Genomic DNA, 21768 nt, shown 5'->3' with positions numbered 1-21768 from the left:
TCATATACTTTTACACTGGAAAATTGGAAATGCTATCAAAATATGTGAAAGTGATTCGTAATAAACGCTCGAATAATGGGATTGACCCAATTTCATGACAGTTTAATATTTGGTAGCGCAATTAAATTTGAATCAAATTAAATCAGAATTATTCACAATACCGCGAATCGCAAAAATTTACAAGATGCTGGAAACAGTTTAGTTAGGTTTGAAAACAGAACTCTAACATTGTTTTATCTATCCAGATGACCAAGGAAGAAGCCATCGCGTTTCTCCAGGAGATTAAATTCAACATCGACTACCTACGAGCACACTATTCGCAGAACGTTCGAGCCGAGGAAACGGCACAGCAGGAGAAGCTTAGGAGTATGCTGATGGAACAAGCTAACAAGGTAACTGAACTGTTGGTACAGAGAAGCCAACTATATATTCTGGGAAATATAAGGTCCTCAGACACATACCCTACATAGATATAGCTGATCCGGCCACCAACGTGAATAAAAACACTGAAAACAAACTACAATAGGTACTCACAGAACGTACCATAATAGGCACAAACCTTAGAGGATATAACCAACGGAGACGCTATGTCTATAATTTTCGGTACAAAATAGTCTGCCGTTTTTTGCGGAGGAGGGGCACATTAAATGTATAGGTACGTAACGTAACTAGCGTAAACATAGCCATGTCAGATAAATGTCAGTCCATACATGTGGTTGACATGTCGTTGACCATTGACCGCCTATTTTCGACAGAGGAGAACGCCTGTTAATGACCACTCCGTTGGTTATATTCTCTAAGGCACAAACAAAACAGACATTAAGAACAATTAGGTAGGTACTTAAATATAAAATTAACAAAAAAAAATTTCAGAATAAAATGCCGTAAAACTATTTATGTATTTGAAAACACATAATACAAAATGAACGCCTCACAGAAAAAAATATATACATACTTAAGTTTTATAGACCCAGTCTGGCGCCGTTCCCTTTCAGTCTATTTATTTATGAATGCAAACAGACTACCGAATGTTAATTTATTATAATAACTCTTTGCTTAGCTTTGTTCGTAGCAAACAACTTTATCTTCAATGTAAATTTGTTTTCATCAGCGTCCGTAATAGATCCACGTTGTGTACTTACATTATAGGATAATCATTCCTTGCTAAGGAAACGTCGAATGAAAGTCTTTCGTCAGAAGTGAAGGGTTGAATATTTTACGTAGACTACCACTAACAGACCTCTCAAAACTCATATACTTATCATAATGTAGATCGAGCTAGAATTCGCTTGCGAGTTTCGGACCATTATTGTGGAACTTGTTCAAATAGTTGTGTTTGCTCAGAGCAAAAAAAGGTCAACCACGGCGTTGCATGAACAAGAGATTTCCTTTAGCAGGATTGGTCCTTAGGACTCAAGGATGGATTTAAGAAGTGGAGATTTAAGAATCGGTTCAGCGTTTATTGATTTTCCATACAATCCTACACCTTACCTTTCATTTTTAAGGTTTTTTTTTTGGAATAAAAACTATCCTACGTTCTTCCCTGGGACTCAAACGATCTCTATACCAAATTTTATCTAAATCGGTTCAGCGGTTATTGAATCCCCATACAAATTTCCTCCTCCCTTTTCACACCCTTAAGGGATGATTATTAAGATTAAAAGTATGCTATGTTATTCCCTGGGACTAAAACTATCTCTGTACCAAATTTTAACTAAATTTGTTCAGCAGTTTAAGCGTGAAGAGGAATTAAAAAAAAAAGTATTTTTTCATATTTTATGTGTTTTTACTTCGGAACGGTGTCATTATGATATCAGAAATGAATTCGGCACCCCCGATTTATACGGAAACGATACCAAACTTGACCTTAAATGATACAGATATCAAGATCAAGTTGAGAGCCCCCCCCCCCCCCCCCCCCAAAATTTTCATCAAAAATCTCGGTGGCTCCACTTCTTGAATCCATCCCTGGATCCTAAGGACCAATCCTGCCAAAGGAAATCTCTTGTTCATGCAACGCCGTATATCAGCTCCAGCGCCATCCGCTAAAATGATTGATTCGATAATATCTCATTAATTTAATAGATCTAGAAACGATATGGATTAGATGTATCAGTATCAAAAGTAACGTTATTGTTTGAAGAAACGTCACATTTCACACTGACATAATATCTAATCCATATCGTTTCTAGAGTGTTTCTAGATCTATAAACTGACGTATCTCAAAGTTCGAATAGTTGATGGAGAGTGTGTCATCGAAGCTAGCCTGCAGTCCGTTCGCAGAGTGATGGCAGTGATGGTAATTATAGATATAGGGGTGACAGAAAGGTCGACCGTGACATCGGTCGTTGAGATTTTCTCCTTTGAGAAATGTTTGTAACAAAGTAGTGTTTTTTAGTGTTCCGTACAAAACTTTGTTCACGGAACACTTATGGGATCATTTCGGTCTTGCAAATCAGTTAAATGCGTTTTTTAGTGTAAGAGATCTGATTGTAATTTTTTTTAAACAAGCGGCGCTACTACACTTGAGCTCTATAAGCTTTATGATACGTATAAGAGTGACATTCCATTTCCAACTGCAGCTGCAATACTGTTCATTTTACTATGGAAACGGGTCGCTGTCATTGTCAATTTCCATAGTAAAATGAACAGTATTGCAGCTGCAGTTGGAAATGGAATGTCACTTTAAGAGCTTATGTATAAACACGGACGACTCAACACATAATTCATGGTCGTAACACACATTAGGTACATTATAACCGGGCGGCCGATTCCAATTATAAATTGATGACAAAATATTTACCGCGATCACATGTTTTTGTACCTAGAGGTAGCTTAACAGGATGTGTGGGTTGACCTAGAACCTAGAGTTGAATTGAAATCTCTGCTGAGGCGGTAAATTGGTTTATTTTGACTTTATTTCCGAATAAAAACAGGATTTATTTACGTGATAAGAACACATATAGGTAGTGCCTATTCCACGTGCATTTTCGTTAAAAGGACAACAAATAAAAGGACTATTGTTATATGCGTCCCATTTTCTTTATCGCTTTATCGCCGACCTACTTTCTACCTACTTGTAGCTGGTCATGGGTATCAGCAGCTTGTGTCCATTAGGGCAATTCGTCTGTCAACTAGAATTCGAATACCGAATTAAAATTGCTAAACATGACTATAAGTAAATATTTTGCGGGCAAGTTTGTTATGCCGAGGGTTACTAATAAAATTACTACGGCGATAGATGTTTTCATAAACGCCTTCCCTACATACTCAACAGCCTGCCCTCTGACATCAGACAGGAAGTCAATAAAGTAAAATTTGGTAAAAAGCTGCATAGTTACCTTGTAAATCACATTTAGTAATTGTTGAGCATTATTAGTAATGACAGATGTAAACTTTAATGTAATATAAGAGAGTAGAGACTGCACGATCCCACAGTCAAACCGTGTAAACTGTTTTGTGGGACATTGTATCTGTATAAGCTGTATAATTTTATGTTAATAAATAAATAAAATAATAAAAAATTTAACAATTTTGAAGTGTATTTCTACGCTACACTTGACGTAATTTAAAACTGTAACTTTAAATAAGATTGAAGGCATATTTGTTTTAGAAGTGAGATGTAAAAATGAATTACTTTTAGTTTGCGATTCAGAGATCGTTTTTTTCATACAGGTTTAGCGTTAAAATAACACTTGCACTGCGTGTGCTATCTAAATCGTTGCAGACTTTTCTTGGTGTAACTATACATACGGGCACATTAGGGTTGTCACGATCTCGTCAAGATTGGCCCCATACCTGCAATATGATCCGAATAGGTAACATTAAAGGTTTAATCTACGTTTATGACCAGGGTGTGATAAAAATAGAGTGCCGTGGTTAGGAGCTCTCGTAACCGTTTACTGGCTGTTAAGATACGTTTTCACTTAGCCGGATTTTCGATCGCTCTGAGTTAATTAAGGGCTGGCCGCGTAGGCAAGATGCCGATCGCTTACGCTCCGTAGCGATCGAAACGCAACTGTCACTGTCGCACTAATATGGAAGAGTGATAGAGAGACATAATGGTTTTCGTTGTCGAAGCGATAGCGATTGTAACCTTGGCTAGGCCGGCTGATTTAGACGGCGCGCGAACTCGCATGTGATTTGAGTTACATTGCGGACTGTTGGTTACGTCCAATTCAACTGACCGATCAAAACCCGCAATGTAATGAAACTCGCATGCAAGTTCTCGCATCATCTAAATGAGCCCTATTGAAGTGTTTCACTAGGCAATACGGTTATGGCGGATTATGTCACTGGTTGTCCGTGTTGTAACACGCCTCTGTTATTGATAGCTCTAACAATATGACGGACAAATTTTGAACCTCTCTTAAGCCCCATTTAGATGATTCAAGAACTTGCAGTATTGGGTCGATCGACTAAATTCATTGCACTATGTAGTTAGCAATGTATCGAATATTCCGTGCAAGTTCTTGTACCTTCTAAATGGGGCTTAATTCAATCAACCAAATTGATTTTGTTAGAGATTGCCCATAAAATTTTACTGCATAGTATAATCTCAGATAATGTTCCAAAATGGCCTTTATTAAAAAAAAAACTAACATATACTCGTATACGTTCATAATACAACGTTCAAAAACTGAAAATTACTGATAAACTTGGTCAAGCAGATCTTGTCAGTAGAAAAAGGCGGCAAATTTGAAAAATGTAGGCGCGAAGGGATAGCGTCTCATAGAAAATTTGAATTTCGCGCCTTTTTCTACTGACAAGATTTGCTTGACCATCTATAAAAACAAATTTTTATCTTAGAAATTTTTTATCTGTTAAACATGTTAAAACTATTATTGCTTTTAACTTTTAATAAGTAGCAGTCACTGATACCTACTTCTTATTGGGCACCTCATTATAGACCATTTCAGCTTTGAAAGAAATGCGCTCAACTTATTCTTAAAAAAATAAAAAGAAAGAAACTTTAAGCTTAAATGGCTTTCTGATTTCCAATAACTAGACTTAACTTCGTTTCGCTCAGTACAAAGAACTGCAGTCAGTCTGGCCATGAGGGAGCTACATTATATTATCTATCTAGGGCAGACTATCATGGAACGTTGAGAGTTAATTGATTTGATAAGCTCCATACCGTGACGTACCCAGCAGCAAACGAGGTTTATTTTGTTTAATTATATTATGTAAAACAAACTGGATTAGGGCGACCACACGTCCGCTTCTCGTGTACCTATAATTCGTTTAGTCAAATAGACGTACGAGCGTTTCTCACATAAATTGTTCCACGTGGTGGATGCTCTGTTTGAATCATTCCCTATTAAGTAGACTCCACTACTCGTTCTGTAATGTCGTCGAAATGTAAGTTTTAGCCTTTCTTAAATAAGATTCAGACAGCTTAAAAAAATACAAATATGTGCGAACACTTAGGTACCATAGAGTCTGTGCGGAAAGAGAAGAGTCGTAGAATGTATTGGGCCCCATACATTCCACGACTCTTCTCTTTCCGCACAGACAATACATATCTTTGGTTGGCCAAAATAAAAAGCGTCCTTGGCTCTATAATCCCATATTTTATACGAATACGCATTCTGTGATTCGCAAAACATACAAAATGTAATAAAATGACTGTAGTGACAATCATAGGTTCATTGCTTATCGTTGATCTATCTATATAAATGCAAGTGTCCTGACTGACTGACTAACTGATTCATCAACGCAGAGCCGAAACTACAAAAGCCAGAAAGTTGAAATTTGCACACCAGGTTGCATTTAAAAAGTGTACAAGAGATAAGAAGCCATTTTGAGAAATTCAACCCCTAAGGGGGTTAAAAAGGGGATGAAAGTATGTATGGGGTTAAAGTTTTCTTTTAAGCTAGGAATTTGAAACTTCGTAAAAAGATATATTATTAAAATACAAGAAAACTAATTTCAGCGTTTTTGAAAATTCATCCCCTAAGGTGGTGAAAAAGGGGTTGAAAGTTTGTATGGAATTCAAAAAAAAATTCGAGTGGTGGAGTTGAATCTTTGTATTTAGAGATATTATTAGAAGACAGGAAAAGTGATTTCAGCGTTTTGTAAAATTCATCCCCTAACAGGGTTAAAAAGGGGGTGAAAATTTTAATCCATTACAAATACTTTGAAACTTCTTAGAAAGGCATAATAGCCGATTACAAAAAAAAGTGATTGCAACGTTTTTCGAAATTCAACCCCTAAGGGGGTTAAAAAGGGGATGAAAGTTCGTCTTCGGGTACAAATTTTATTTTAAGCTAGGAACTTGAAACTTTGTAAAAAAGTATCCAATTTAAATACAAGAAAACTAATTTCAGTGTTTTAGAAAATTCATCCCCCAAGGTGGTGAAAAAGGGGTTGAAAGTTTGTATGGATATCAAAAATTTTTTCAAGAGCGGGACTTGAATCTTTGTATTTAGATATATTATTAGAAGACAATAAAAGTAATTTCAGCGTTTTGTAAAATTAATCCCCTAACAGGGTTAAAAAGGGGATGAAAGTTTGTATGGGGTTAAAGTTTTCTTTTGAGCTAGGAATTTGAAACTTCGTAAAAAGATATATTATTAAAATTCAAGAAAACTAATTTCAGCGTTTTTGAAAATTCATCCCCTAAGGTGGTGAAAAAGGGGTTGAAAGTTTGTATGGATATCAAAAAAAATTCGAGTGGTGGAGTTGAATCTTTGTATTTAGGGATATTATTAGAAGACAGGGAAAGTAATTTCAGCGTTTTGTAAAATACATCCCCTAACAGGGTTAAAAAGGGGTTGAAAATTTTAATCCATTACAAATGCTTTGAAACTTCTTAGAAATGCATAATAGCCGATTTCAAAAACAGTGATTGCAACGTTTTTGGAAATTCAACCCCTAAGGGGGTTTAAATGGGGATGAAAGTTCGTCTTCGGGTGCAAATTTTATTTTAAGCTAGGAACTTGAAACTTTGTAAAAAGGTTTTAAATTAAAATACAAGAAAACTAATTCAAGCATTTTTGTAAATCATCCCCCAAGGTGGTGAGAAAAGGGTTGAAAGTTTGTATGGAGATCAGATATTTTGTGAGTGCGGAACTTGAATCTTTGTATAAGGGCATATACAGGAAAAGAAATTTCAGCAACCAACATCAAAATTCACTTGACTTAAAACTTCATACAACTTGCTAAAAAAGAAAAGTACTTAATTTCAACATTGCTTGGATATGAAAATTATAGGTACTAAAGATGTAAAATGTTGAAGATAAAGATTCCACGCGGACGAAGTCGCGGGCAACAGCTAGTGCTTACATATAAGAAGAGTGAAATTTCCGAACAGTAATAGAGATGAAAAAATAATATAGAACCTAACGTCAACAATGTACGATGAACGTCGTATATCACGTTATAATAACTAATATTCCAACTAAAAGAGCCTGAAGTCAGAGGGCCTACCGCGAACCACGTTCGACGTGTTGCCTCTCTGTCGCGCGTGTAAATTCGTACGTAAGTGTGACAGGGAGGCAGCACGTCGAACGTGGTTCGCGGTAGGCCCTCTGTTGTCGAACAATGCGCGGAAAACTTTTCGACAATAGCTCTTTCTATTGTTCCTAAAAGACTTCGCTCGGGATCAGATGTAGGCATTATGATGATGTATTCATGCGAAAGCGGAGCTGCCGGCCTAGCCAAGGTTACAATCGCTATCACTTCGACAACGAAAAGCATTATGTCTCTCTATCACTCTTCCATATTAGTGTGACAGTGACAGTTGCGGCCTGGCCGCGTACCCAAGATGCCAATCGCTTACGCTCCGTAGCGATCGAAACGCAACTGTCACTGTCACACTAATATGGAAGAGTGATAGAGAGACACAATGCTTTTTTCGTTGTCGAAGCGATAGCGATTGTAACCTTGGCTAGGCCGTCTGGATTTGTACAAATTGCGGTAACATTAAAAACTGTTTGCTTTTGCTTGTGGTGAATTACAAATGAGCTGAAATTGCTTCTTTAAATAAATGTTTTGAGTCTGATATAAGATATTTGTAGGCACGAAGGCCAGTGGCCTATTCAAAGCTTATTACAATTTCAATAAACAGGCAATTTAAAAAAGGCCTCGTTCAAGTGCTTCAATATTACCCGTAGAGATGCATACTTACTTGAGATGTAATAATGGTTTCTTCAAGCGAGTCACAGTGTATTTAATCTTCTACAGTGTGACATAAATGACATACATTGATCCCAATTCATCATTCTTCCTTCTAACTTTGATATCTTGATTACATATGAATAGCTGAAAACTTCTCTCACACACTACAAGTTATACTACCATCCGTACACACGGTCATACATGGTAGCCAACGTTTCCCCAAGCGAACGATCTCATATCTTAACAATATACAAAGCGAGCTGTACCTAACGTTCACAGTTTGATGGTTCCATACAATAATTCTATAACACCATATAAAGATCTCCGATATAAAGACGTGCTCAAGCGTCACCTAAACGCGTGTGCCATCGATCCTGCACGTTGGGAGAAGCTCGCTGCAAAGCGGTCATCTTGGCGGTCTACCACCTTTGAATCCATCAAGTCGTTTGAGGAAAACCGCCTCGCGACACTAGACGTAAAACGCCAATTACGCAAGGAAAGGCCTAAGCCCTCCTACGTGTATACGTACAACACAGCCGGTCAACTCTACTGCCGTGAATGTGACAGAGTTTTTAAAAACAAGTTTGGCCTGGCCAGCCACATAAGAGCTCATAAGAGGAAAATCCCTTGATTGCTGAGGTCGCCGTCATCGAAATCGATGTGGAGGACTATATATCACACACTAAAGGGTAACCACACCTGCCGTGAGGGTCTACTGAGAAAACCGAAAATCTGCCTCTCTATCGCTCGGATATGCGAGTGATAGAGAAGCAGACAAAGATAACTAAACTTCGATTCCCGCGATAGGCCCTGACTATGGAGGATGGACTAAAGTAACCATTAACCATTATTTCCAGGACTACCAATACCGGCCAATGTCCCTCCAGTCGTTCCCGTTCGGAAACAGCCCGGACATCGTCCGTTCCATCGCGTCCAAGAACTGGGAGCTGAGCAACAACCTGTCGCCCATCGCGCTGCCGGCTGAGCTCAGGCCCGACCCCGTCAAGCGATTCGATCCTATGCTGCAGACTAATATCATTGGTAAGTATTTGAGTACATAAAATATAATTGCAAAATTATAAATTAAAATACCAGATAGTATTATTCATCTAGCTAGGTAAAGTGTATCTAAGGATCATCTGGATGGACAAGACTATCAGTTAAAACACCGCAAATTGGTTCATTCATTTGTTGGCTACTATTATGCACGATACGGCGATTCCGCGGCCGGTTTTCTGTCACGACGGGGACGTAACAATCCATGGCATTGCAGTGATACAATGCCATGGAACCTAAACTCACATCATGACTGTGAAGTCACGATGTAAGTTTAGGCCCAAGCTTAACACATTCACTTCCAGCGACCCGCTAAGCGGGTTCTCTGTTCGTAGGCGTTTTTGGCTACGCTAATAGCACGGTAACTCGACGCGCTGACAGTGAATGTGCTAAATTTAGCCTTCTCATAGCTATGATAATACTATTACTTATTCTGTGTTTCTGTGTCATAGCTGCCAGAAGGCTGGCTAAAGGAAAGTTTCAAGGCTAAGCAGAGACCAAACTTAGAACAATGTACGAACATTAGCGCAAATTAGTGTTTCGGTTTCTTGATAAAGTGTATCCGTGCCTGAGCAAGCGAACTTGGGCTAAATTAATAAAATACATTTTGACTGTCAGCGTATCATTAATCTTCTTAAATGTTAGTAGGTACCTATTATTCGTGTAAACACGTTCTAAGGCCAAGAGCGCACCACGACTTTTAGTCGCGCGATAATTTAGTCGCAGAAATGTAACGTATGACTTTATATGGCAGTGCGCGCATATGCGACAAAAAAATCGCAGCGATTTTAAAATTGTGATTTGTCACATTTTTCCGCGACTGCTCGCGACGCGATTGTCGCAAAGTGAATTGCAGCATACGGAGCTGTATGGCCCCGCGCGCACTGCGATTATAAAATCGCACCCCGGACCTCAGTCGGCATTTGGCTCTCCAAGCGTCAACATATCGGAACCTGCTTCTCCAATGGAACCACAAGATGAGACGCTAGATGTTGACCGTTTAATTATGGAAATAGAAGATCACCTTTGTTGTATACATATAAGAAGACACGTTTCACGACAAGCGACTGGTACGAAATCCATGTCGAGAATGAACAAATCGTCGACTTTTCATCGCAGTGCGCGCAGTGAATTTTCTGCGATAAATTACAGCGCAATTCTAAAATCGTGTCGCAAAAATTAAAATCGTGGTGCGCGCTTGGCCTATAACTTACTCGTATTCTGTTTAGTTTTAATTTCTGTAGAAGACTGCACACGAGACTTCGAAATTTAAACTATTCAAAAGTATTATTAAGTACCTAATATATAATTTTATTAAGTATACATGTGTTCAAAAGGCGAAAGTGTTAATTAAATATTATATAAGCAATGTTTGTTAGGCGATAAGTGATATATGTAGGTATACTAAGATAGGTAATACACTTTTCAATACGACTGTGAGAGAAACAAACAAAATATTGCCAAAAGCATTACTTTTAGCCCGCGCGCGTTAATCAGAATTTTCTCTCTAATTTGGTTAAGCTACAAAATGTCCTTTAACTTTTGAGACCAACCGTACCTGTAATAACTACGCTTTATTATATAGCTGACTTTATACCTGCTTGCAAAGCTGTTGAGCGAAAGAGGTACCCAACCTTATAAGTAGTTTCCTAGTGGTTAGTGCACCGTCAAGTACCAATTAAACTTATATATAGCAAAATGTTATACCTCGAATCAACTTTTATGGCATGAGCACTAAACTGGACGGAGTTAAATTGTGCAAAACGGGAAGTGGTATACGTGAAAGACGCATTAAACTTTTATTATTATAACCGTCTGTATTTTATGTCTGGGATCATTTCGTTTTATGTCTGGTCAGATAGATTTGTAGCTTTTTAAGACTAATAGTTAAGTTTAGGAATTTGCTTTCTTTGAAATCAATACAGTAGGTATTAGGTAGGTACAGTCAGCAACAGAAGTTGCTAAGTGGGCCAGGTGTTCAAAGTGATCTTGACGCGACTTTATTGTTCAGAGAAGAAGAGCGTGTCAAGGTAATTTTGAACACCTCGCCCGCTTAGCAACTTCTGCTGCTGACTGTACCTAATTCAAATATTAGGTGACTTCTAACGTAATTCTACTTAAGGCTAACGAAATAAAGCCTTAGGCCCAGAGGGTGCATGGATGCTCAATATAAAATAATTTTACTAAAGTGAAGTTGTAAATTAAATCATACCTACAGAATGTCTTACAATTTTTCTATTTGAAATAGTTCATCTTTATTCAGCAAGCATCTTTATGCAGCAAACTAGAGGTCAGCATGTATTGCCTGATTTAGATTCACTTGGAGTACTTGGACAAATTAATAAATGTTTGTCCCTAGTAAAGATATAAGATATATACCTAATAAAAGGTAAAACTATTGTAGACAGTTAAATCTGGCTATAAATAAGATAAGAATAATAAAGAGGAACACTTTAGGTAGTTGGTTTCTGTGAAAATTCTCTTAAGAATTAGGTACCTAGTTTAAAAAGGTTTCGGAGTTGTTTAATGCATAGGTACCGGCAGATAAAGACAAAATGCTTAAGGCAAACGGCTCAAAAGGAATCAAGTTCGAATGCTGAACTTTCATTATAAAACTCAAGCAGCTTTCCCTCAAATACTTAATTATGTTTCATACAGCATACCACTTATTCGTAATATTATGTAAACTCGACCTTGATCCTAATTCAATGAACGCAGGCATTAATTAAATTAAAATTGTAAATTCACGCAGTACCTATTATTAAAGACACATGTTACATTGTTACAGTGGCATGTGTGTAATAGGGAACACACCCACGCATCTTATTCTCTCCCGCTTAGCCCAAGCGAGCTTTTGCCTATAATCTGTATCTTTAGGTATTTAAATAAAAGTATAAACAAATAACTTGTACATTTTCGGGTAGTTGTAACATTTATTGGTTAACCAACCAAACACAAACCCGCCTGGATCATGTAATGTTTTCATCTACCCTCAACTGGCTTAAGGGCTCATTTAGACGATGCGAAAACTCGCATGCGAGTTTCATTACATTGCGGCTTTTGCTCGGTCGGTTGAATTGGACTTAACCAACAGTCCGCAATGTAACTAAAATCGCAAGCGAGTTTGCACGCCGTCTAAATCAGTCCTAAGGAGCCATTTGAGGGTAGATTTTGTTTACTTTTATTTAAATACCTAAATATACTATAACTTCCAATATAAAGTGTGACTACGTCATCTGTACCATCTATGAGAATCTTGAGACTAGATACTAGTGGCGTTGGGAATTATATTGGGCCTTACTCATAAGTCATATTCCAATCGCTAATATAAACCAGTATAAAGTTGATACCCGATAACGCCGTTATTTCGTACCTCGACGGTAGAGTTTTATTGGTTTACCTAAAGCGAACACTTGCTTGTGATCGCGTAGCGGTAGGAATTATCAGGCAAATGCCTTCCTAACACCCCCAAACGCGGTGTGAATATTTTAATATCGAGTTACTGTTCTCGTTAACTTGTTGCCTTGACTTGGTGCCTGACAAGTTGAGTAGATACCCTACACTTTTAAATAATTTTGCCATGTTAACATGAAACGGAGTCTATACACACAGTGTCGCTTTCAGTACGGATCAAACGGTGGCCAATTACAGAGGACATTAAGAGCTACCGATTTGACTCCCACGTTTAGCGAAAATTAATTTAAACCGATCAGGTGGCCATGACATACGTACTTTGTGGTAAATACTCAAGGGTGGATTATAGCACATTACAGAGAATTCGGCAGAGTTGTTGTTGTTGTTGTTTTCCATCGTCGTATTTTCTCGGAAACGTTCGTATTTGTCATGCTACTTCAGTCAACCTCAGTACTTTTTGTACCGAAACTGAATGAAATAGCAAGACACGACGTTTCCGTCGAAATACGATCCATGGAAATAATTATGCACTACAACTGTAAGAGAAGGTGTGGTGTTCGCCCTTCTTGATACGAACACAACATGCTCGAGATAATAGGTAACAATAATGGTAAACGAATGCTTTACAAACCGCTATTAGGTTCAAAGAACTTTATTTTATTACTCAAAGAAATTTACATTTCGCTTAATGAGAAAAATTACATAAAGTTGATATATTATTCCAATATATCAAGTAAAAGTGGGATGATTTTAAAGAAAGTCATATTGGCAATATAGCGCATAGGTATTAACGTATGACTTTCGCTGCCAAGAACTTACTAAACGGCGCGGAGCATTTTATTAAGACCCTTATGAAATAACATAAAAAGAAGACAATATAAAAGAGCCTTAGTTAGGAATGCTGAGGCTGATGAGAGGCTGAAACTAAAAGGCTTTTGTCAATTAATGCCTCTTTTGTTTTCAGGCACATCTGACTACGACCGCGACGGACCAGTCATCACCGAGGAGGAATACGAGGAGATGATGGACAAACTGAAAGCCGCAGACACCCTGTACACCGAGTACACGCTTGAGGAGATCATCTATCAGCTCGCTAAGGTGAGGTCTATGGTCTTGCATTTCTTTCTTAGGCTCTAACGAGAGGGTCATCATCGAGGAGTATTTTAAATAGGTACAGAGTGATGGAGGCCAATTCAAACTAACATTGTTACTTAAACATGATATCAATCGCCCATGCGTTTTTCCCACGCCAATACATGTAAGGACTATAGTTCTAGCGAAATGCACGCGCGACTGACATCATCTAGTCTAGATATAATTTTTATGTCACAATGCAGTTCATGGCCAGCCTTATGGGCTAAAAGCAGGTGATACTTTCTATATCGAGTATACCTAAACTCGAGGTTACGGCCCGCTCGCTCCCACCAGATAAAACGTACAAGAACTCCGGACGTTTAACCCCGAAAATGGTAGAAAACAAATTTTATTTCTTTGGAAGCGAAGGTTCGAATCCTACCGACTGCGCCAGTGGGAAGTGTAAGTAAAACGCAAGCTGGGCACTAACTGACTTTATTATAGATGTACCCGATATATTACAATTGCTGGCATCAGGCACACTGTACCACTTATTATACACCAAGAATAATAAGATGCTTTTTAAAACCCGCCCGGACGCTCCCCGCTAGGAAATATACCTACCGGGAAATCCGACAACTCCCTGTATATTTTAGAGATATAGGTAATTATTAATCTGTAGAGAAGTTACGTATTTATGCAATGGTGTCATCGTGCCCATAGGTACTTGACAGATCTGGGCACTATTTTAAAATTATATTTTTATTACAGATGATGTTCTCTCAATCGCTGTCCCGCGACCCTGCTACGGCACGTGCCGCCACGCAACGCTTCATGGCGTTCCTGGAGCGAGAGGCCGAGCGCGGACAACTCTCGAGGACCATCGAGAAGAAAGTGCTCGGTGAGTTTCATATAGCTGGGACAGACTGGCTATCAGAATCATCCGGCAATGCGCGACCGAAAACCGTAAAAAAGTTCCGCGAGTAATTAAATGTTAGGCCGACTATAGCAATTTACAGCAAGGATAGCTCATTAACACCATCGACAATAAAATGAAATCTCAGATAGGTAGGTACAGTCACCATCAGATATATCGGAACAGCCAAGGTGCTCACAAATATCTGAACACGCCTCTATAGTCAAGGCGTTAGAGTGCGTGTTCAGATATTGTGAGCACCTCTGCAGCTCCGATATGTCTGATGGCGACTGTACCTACAAAATTTTGGAATTCACCGTATAAATGGTTGGTCAGTCAGATCAGTTTTGTAAAATTGTAGTTAGGTAACTGGAACTTAATAAAATCAGGGAAATGTAAAAACGGTCACATAGAACTTCACTGTTTCAGATGTGATGATCGCCGCGCTGACGGACACCATCGGAGACCATCCCGAGCTGATGCAGGCGCGGGACAACGTCGGCATCAACCCTGCTAACCGGTACGCTAGTTTTATTTACATATATATGCACTTTTTATGTTAATAGCTTTTGTCCAAAAATAGTTACATTAATGTATGTATGTATGTATGTCACTTTATTGCACATAAACAGGTTTACATAAAACGGACAAAAACAAAACAAAAATAAAAATGTTATGTACAAAGGCGAACTAATCCCTAAAAGGGATCTCTTCCAGCTAACCTTTGAGAAAATGCGAAAGGATCAGATACTAATAGTCCGTGGCGCTCAGGACAAAAAAGTGTGATATACGGAAAATGATTAATGGTGCGTCTTAGACCTATGCTCGTGATCCAGAGGCCGTGAGTTCAAGTCTCACCCAGGGCACAATTTTTTTTCTGTTTTTAAATTTAATCTAAGCTGTGCTCTTGATTTCTTTCTATCGGGTGAAAATTGTTTAATCAGGTTACTATCTATAAAGGCCTCTAGGTCGCTATTCATATTTTTTGGCAACCGTTTTATGGTCTAAAAAAGCGCTACTTTTTTTCCAAAACTTTGCTGGCTTAACGCACTGCACGTAAATCACGTAATGCCTAATGACATACAAACCGGGCAATAAGGTAGAAGTGCTCGACGCTGCACTAGTAGGTATTCGACATGGGCACTTTATGTAAAAGTAATATATTACTTGAGTATTTAACCTATAGGTTAAATTTGAACGGCGAAGATTTTTCTGTATTCAAATTTAATCCTTATCACTTTGACATAAAGTGCCCATTTCGAATACTAGTGTAGCGTCGAGCACTAGTAGGTACTTCCTTACATACAAAAGGGACTTTAGTTGAGTTTTTTACCTTTTATTATTCGTATCCTTAAAAAACTTAAGGACCCCCCCCACATCTAGCGTCTTTCGAGCGTCGGCGTCTGGTCAGCGCTATGGAAAATGACGTCGCTGCGCAGTTGCGTCGACGTTGCGTCGAGCAGCGGCCATAGAGTTGTAGGCGCCGACGCTCGAAAGACGCTAGATGTGGGGGGGCCCTAAGCGATTCGACTGGACCACGAGAAAAACAGACTCACCCATGTTTTCCCTCAGACTGATGCGGCAGTTCCTGGAGGCGAGCTCCGCGGAGCCGAGCATGTCGCGGGCCATCCTCGCCGCCTACAAGGACGAGCTGCTCAAGGGCATCCCGCACAAGATGGGCTTCCCCGCCAACTGAACACCCACCAAACCCATGCTGACGACTATACACTTTACTTTTTTTTCCATTTATTTTTATGGCTTGAAGGACTCGCATCCAGGCCATAATTGTTAAAAAAAAAAATTAATTGTATTAAGGATCTGTCAGACGTAAAGACGGGACAGGACGGAAGGAAGCTTTTTAAGTTTTTTTTTTAACTTATGATCTTCTACTTTTTAGGGTTCCGTATTATTTATCTAATTTGGGGTATGTGGCACGCTTTTCAATTATGGCCTTTCAGAAGAACGTTTATTGTTTATTTTGTATAAATCTTTCTTTTTAAGGTGTGCTATCCCAGTTAATTACGTGATTTATATTAATATTACGTGGTTTCCGTTTCGTTGTTAAAATAGATTTGTTAATTTTTATCATTTATAAAATGAAGTTTTTTTTATACTTAAAATTAAGGTTATATTATAGATGGGCATTAAAATTTACAAAACGCTGTATTACTAATATATAGACTTACTGTCCCGAGTACATAGCTATATATTTTAATCGTTACCTTTTAGAAACCAACATTTCGGCAGCTAAATGCTCAAAATGAATATTAAATAAGTACATGTTATGCTTACAAAGTTTATGAAACTATGAAAGCTATATGCTAGCTACATATATGAAAGCTATATGCGACTACCTATAATTTTATTTTATATTACCTAATACACCGATATAATTCCATACCAAGAGTACCCAATCTACTTCTATTGATGTAAATATTTCACTGCTATAAGTGTATCAATATAATGCATTTACACGATTATTTTATAAACCTGGACAAATGTAAGGTTAAGAGAAGCAATGACATATAATACTAAAGACATATAATACCAAAGAAATACCAAATATTAGATTTGAGCAAATGGAAAAGATTTTATTAAATAAAGATATATGTAATAGTTACCTATCATTTAATTGTTAATGTTTACGATCATATTAAATGTTTAAGGAAATACATTTTTGTATTAAAAGATAAATAGTATTATTTAGAAGTAGCTTTCAGTGTTTTAGTAGTGGATATCCTTGTTTAGCATTATTTTACTGACAAAATTATCTAGTTTATAGTTAAAATATAAGTTACATAGTAGCTTAAGACACATTACGATATGATATAATTAGCTAGTCAAATATTCTTCATATTTTTCTACAGCATAAAACTTTGTGAGCGATGTGCAATTGATTCAGGTTACATATTTAGATATTTAAAAAGGTCTTCCCTTATAGAAATTATATTAAAAAAATCGTAACTATGCCCGTCGAATAGAATAAAGAAATCTCAAAGATTTTAATATATTTACTGTAGTATTTTAACTGAGTAATGCTTCTATACAGAAGATTTTAATTGATTATTATATGTAGAAATGGAAAATGTAAATAAAACAAAAGCTGGAATTTAAATTTGTTTTACACTTACAATCTTTACAATTATTAAACATGAAACTTCGTGACAAAAAATAACCAAGTGTTTTTTCAACTGCGCTTATACAATCAGGGATTTTCCCTGGAAAAGTCATCAACATTCGTTTGCTCCAATATTTTAGCTTTTTTTCCATACCTCTCTGAACGCATATCAGAATTAAGTAAACATATCCCTAGATTGAATTTATTTTTAATAACAAATCATTTATACGCACCAAAGCGAATTATTCCTATACCTATTTAGACAAAATTTTACTAATGTAAATTTGAAGGAATTGCACATCACTATTGTCTATTATGTATCTCTCAACTCTAATCATAAACCCACATTTATGTACTTCATGAATAACATATTTTGTAAAAATAGATCAGAGCCACGTCTTTCTATTAGAATCACAAAATATTATTTACCTACCTACTTAAAGTAAGACTTGAAATATAATATTAATCAGCATTGTTGGAAATAATGCTATGTTAGTGATCGGCAAAATTTATTATATTTATATTATTCTTTGAAATATATTGTGGATTTAATAAAAAAGTTTAAATGTCATTAGCGTTTCATTTGGATTACACGAGATCAAAATTAACAACTATAAAAGGTATGTTTATTGAATTTATTCTTAAAAAAACATTAATAAATACACATTGCGCAAAACTATATATAATATTAGTAAAGACTTGAAAGTGGAGGAAACGCATTTGCCTTACTCACCACAACTTTCTTGTGTTGGTATGAAATATATCCTTTAATCTTCCCATCATATATCATGTTGGCAACAATACATTGCGTCTCATCGGCATCAACGTCATGCTGTCCCATCAACTGTAGAGCCGCTTGGAAGCTCGCTATGTCAATCTGATGTGTACCCTCCGCCAAGAAAACTTTCCTAAACAAATTCCTATAGGCCGTAATCTTCAATTTCTCTACAATCAAGTAAATACCAGCTCTAATAAAGAATGTTTCATGTTCCTCCATTACTCTGTCTATGCCTCTTAGATCTCCGTTTTTGACAGCTGATACTAAATCCCAAAACTGCATTAAGTCATATTTCTGTAGTAGATCTCTGGCTGGCATGAAGCCTAGTAGCATCTTCACGGGTACTAAGTAAGTTAGTATCAGTCTTTTGTTTCTGCTGCTTTTATAATGGCACTTTTGAAATGCGAATGACAAGAATTCGTCAGCCGAGCGGTAGTCAGAGTCAAACATTGCTTTACGGCCTACAAAATACCTGTATGTGATCTGCTGAGCGAGTGGAAACTGGTCTTTGAATGGTGACGAATCTATGGCCCTAATCAGCGGCTTGCATAAATGTAACTTGTTTATTCGAAAGTAGACTTTAAGGAGTTGGTTCACAAGGTTTAACATGCCCAACCTTTTGGTGTCCTCATCGGAAGATCTGTTGTCTGCGGCACACACTCTGAAGCATGCTAGTAAACTCTCAGCTGCCTTTTCCATAATTTTGCCATTACTTTGCACTGAAAATAGAATAAAATAATAATATAAGTAGACATTGATAAAACAATAGCCAGAGTTGTTAATCTTAATTTCAAGGTCATGAAATTGATTTTTATAAAAGTTGCATTGTACTGTGAGGCTAAGGTTCAGGCATAGTCTAATAAAACATGGTCTTCTCTTCCCAGAGTGACACAAGCCTACGCCACAATAACATATATATAGCGCTATCACATAATATATTATCATATAGCGCTGTCGCATGATGACGTAGGCTTGTGTCAGCCACATGACCACGAAAAGACGGGAAGAGAGTACCAGGCGGAGTATATTATTATACCATGGGTTCAGGCTTCTTGTATTTGAAACTTATTTAGTCTTGCAAGCAAGTTCCCATTGGCCTACTATTTGTCATGTATATTTAAAAATAAACATAATGTTGGCACCAACAATGTATAAAATATATTAGTGTAATCTTTGACAATGAATCATTTAAACAGTGCAAGGTATGGTGGCATTCAAAAGCATAATAATAGATGTTACTAGGTGGTAGGTGGTCCCTGATGTAATGTAAATGTATATATATGTGTTGCAGTTTACGGTTACAATACAATACAAATACTCTTTATTGCACACCTCATTACAGAAAACAATACAAATAATACAGGAAGAAGAGGTTAAACAACAGGCGGTCTTATTGCTAAAAAGCGATCTCTTCCAGACAACCTTCATATAATATGTTAATTTGGTTTCACAACTTTAACTTCAACTCATTCTTTGATGCAGGCCTCCTCCTTAGCTTTCCATTTCAGGTGGTACTAAATTATTATATTGAATTTTGTTTATGCACTTTCAAGTAAAAATAAAAAAGGTATATACAGTGATACTACTAAACCAAACTAAAGTAAATAATAGCTAGATTCTAAAATAGGCCCTTGAGGCATTGTACCAAGGTTGCTGGCGGCATTTCCCTGCTGTATTGCAATGCTGATACTTAACATTAGCAAGGGTTTTCTTTGTAACTTACTATTAGCTCCCTCAGCCTTCTGAGCCACCAGGCGCAGGTCCAAGCAGACAGTGTACATGAGCGGCAAACTCCAGTTCTCTTCCTTCTGGTTCTGTAGCAGACGCACCACAGATGCCACACAAGAGCTTTGATAGTTGAACGCCTCCATGTAGTCTTTCATGAAAAGAGCCTGCAAGTTGAAATTTTATGGATAAGGAAGGTGCTTAGCATATCTGGGAAGAGAAATAGTAAAGCCCTTTATTTAGGGTTTATCAGTGGTGTGACTGGACAGGATTATGTGGTTTAAATGGAACAATATTGTAACACCCTGGCACCCTAGAAGGCATAAAAGAAACAGAAGTAGGCAACTTAAAAGATGGTATAATGAAATCAAAGACATGGCCAGAAGGACTAAAACATGGACCAGATTAGTTTAAAATAAGGAAATAAGGAAGAGTGGAAAAGAATGGCGGAGGCCTTTGCCCAAAGGCATACAGAATCGGTTATCGTAGATTTAGGAAAACTGTAGATAGGTATAGTATAAAAATAATTATATTTCTGAAATAAGGCTATAAATAAATAAAGTGGTGTGACTATAACAAGCCCTGTTGCAAATTTACTGATTGGAAGCAATGGAAGCCCCTGTGCGGTCATATTGGCGTCCCTCTCGGGTCAATAGCCCATGGCATACTCGTATTGCCTGCTTTGCCAACCTCAACGCAGAATCATAAATGAAACATTAGCTAGCTACTATAAAATTAATTTGACTCTACAACTACTTACTCTGACACACAACAAGTGAGCTATGACGATATCGTCCAGCGGAGCCACGCAGTTACCATCCACCAGGGACGCGATGTCGCTAGACCGTAGACTTCTGTTCCCCACATGCTCGTCTCTCAATGAGAACAGTCTTGCTAGGACATCCCCCTGTGCAGTCCTGAATGCTCGTTCAACGTACTGAATGTACTGATTCAGGGTATTAATTGACATGGACATGTTTATGCTTAATTACATTGATTTCTTAACTAGCAAAGTTAATAGTGAAAGTATTGAGTAGGATCGAATTCTACGAGCGTATCGCAAGTCAGTTTAACAATGCTCTCACAAGAATGTGGATAAAGATAAATCTGTTTATAAGCCGGCAACGTTATCCAATATCCGTGCCGAAAAATACAAAATGCCAAAGCAAATGCAGATTTGCAGAACCAAAGTAACCAAACCAAACTGTCAATGTCACGAAAGAAATGGACGTCAAATTGAGGAAGGAGCGTTCCTAATTTTATAAGAAAATATATGCTTTGAAACTTAAACATATTACAATTGATATATTCAGTTTAAGTTTCACTTTGTTAATAAATCATAGTATTACCATTTCCGAAGACCACGAGCCTTAATTAAACTTTACAATGGCTACTTTCCATCGACAATTAATTCGTTACAATTACTAGTTTTGGAGTGTACACAAAATATTGATCTGTTCCAAAACTAACGAAATAAAAGAAACCAAGGCAATATATTTGATTGCAATTGATAATAATAAAAATATAAAAAAATACAAATAAAATGCTCAAAACTGATGCGCTAAA

General features: G+C 37.4%; 2 protein-coding genes and 1 long non-coding RNA gene across 3 annotated transcripts in view; 1 reads left to right on the top strand and 2 right to left on the bottom strand.

Annotated features, from left to right (window-relative positions):
- Positions 1-18268, top strand: part of LOC134664547 (uncharacterized) — a 131238-nt gene extending 112970 nt beyond the window's left edge. Inside the window, exons 9-14 of the mRNA XM_063521251.1 lie at positions 246-392; positions 8979-9162; positions 13556-13689; positions 14437-14566; positions 15011-15101; positions 16154-18268. Coding sequence (XP_063377321.1) covers positions 246-392; positions 8979-9162; positions 13556-13689; positions 14437-14566; positions 15011-15101; positions 16154-16277 — 810 coding nt within the window. The 3' untranslated portion in view covers positions 16278-18268. The remainder of the gene's footprint in view (positions 1-245; positions 393-8978; positions 9163-13555; positions 13690-14436; positions 14567-15010; positions 15102-16153) is intronic.
- The window catches only part of LOC134664571 (uncharacterized), a 513832-nt gene that overhangs the window by 362695 nt on the left and 129369 nt on the right, over positions 1-21768 (bottom strand). The gene's annotated exons all lie outside the window — the stretch shown is intronic.
- Positions 18196-21394, bottom strand: LOC134664552 (PCI domain-containing protein 2 homolog). The gene is made up of 3 exons (XM_063521258.1): positions 20963-21394; positions 20201-20369; positions 18196-19196 (listed from the first exon to the last, which is right to left on the bottom strand). The coding sequence occupies exons 1-3, from the start codon at positions 21176-21178 to the stop codon at positions 18388-18390; spliced, it is 1194 nt and encodes a 397-aa protein (XP_063377328.1). The 5' UTR covers positions 21179-21394; the 3' UTR covers positions 18196-18387.

Source organism: Cydia fagiglandana, chromosome 5 (genome assembly GCF_963556715.1).
Source record: "Cydia fagiglandana chromosome 5, ilCydFagi1.1, whole genome shotgun sequence".
Taxonomy (NCBI): Eukaryota; Metazoa; Arthropoda; class Insecta; order Lepidoptera; family Tortricidae; genus Cydia; species Cydia fagiglandana.
The sequence above is the reverse complement of the archived record's forward strand: the minus strand, read 5'-3'. Positions and strand labels throughout refer to the sequence as shown.

What these genes read in the sequence shown, in the direction of transcription:
- LOC134664552 (XM_063521258.1), bottom strand. Translation starts at nt 21,178, where the DNA reads ATGTCCATGTCAATTAATACCCTGAATCAGTACATTCAGTACGTTGAA. An exon ending in CTCACTTGTTGTGTGTCAGA is followed by an intron (nt 20,370 to 20,962) that starts GTAAGTAGTTGT and finishes TTCAACTTGCAG; the next exon opens with GCTCTTTTCATGAAAGACTA. An exon ending in GAAGGCTGAGGGAGCTAATA is followed by an intron (nt 19,197 to 20,200) that starts GTAAGTTACAAA and finishes TTCTATTTTCAG; the next exon opens with TGCAAAGTAATGGCAAAATT.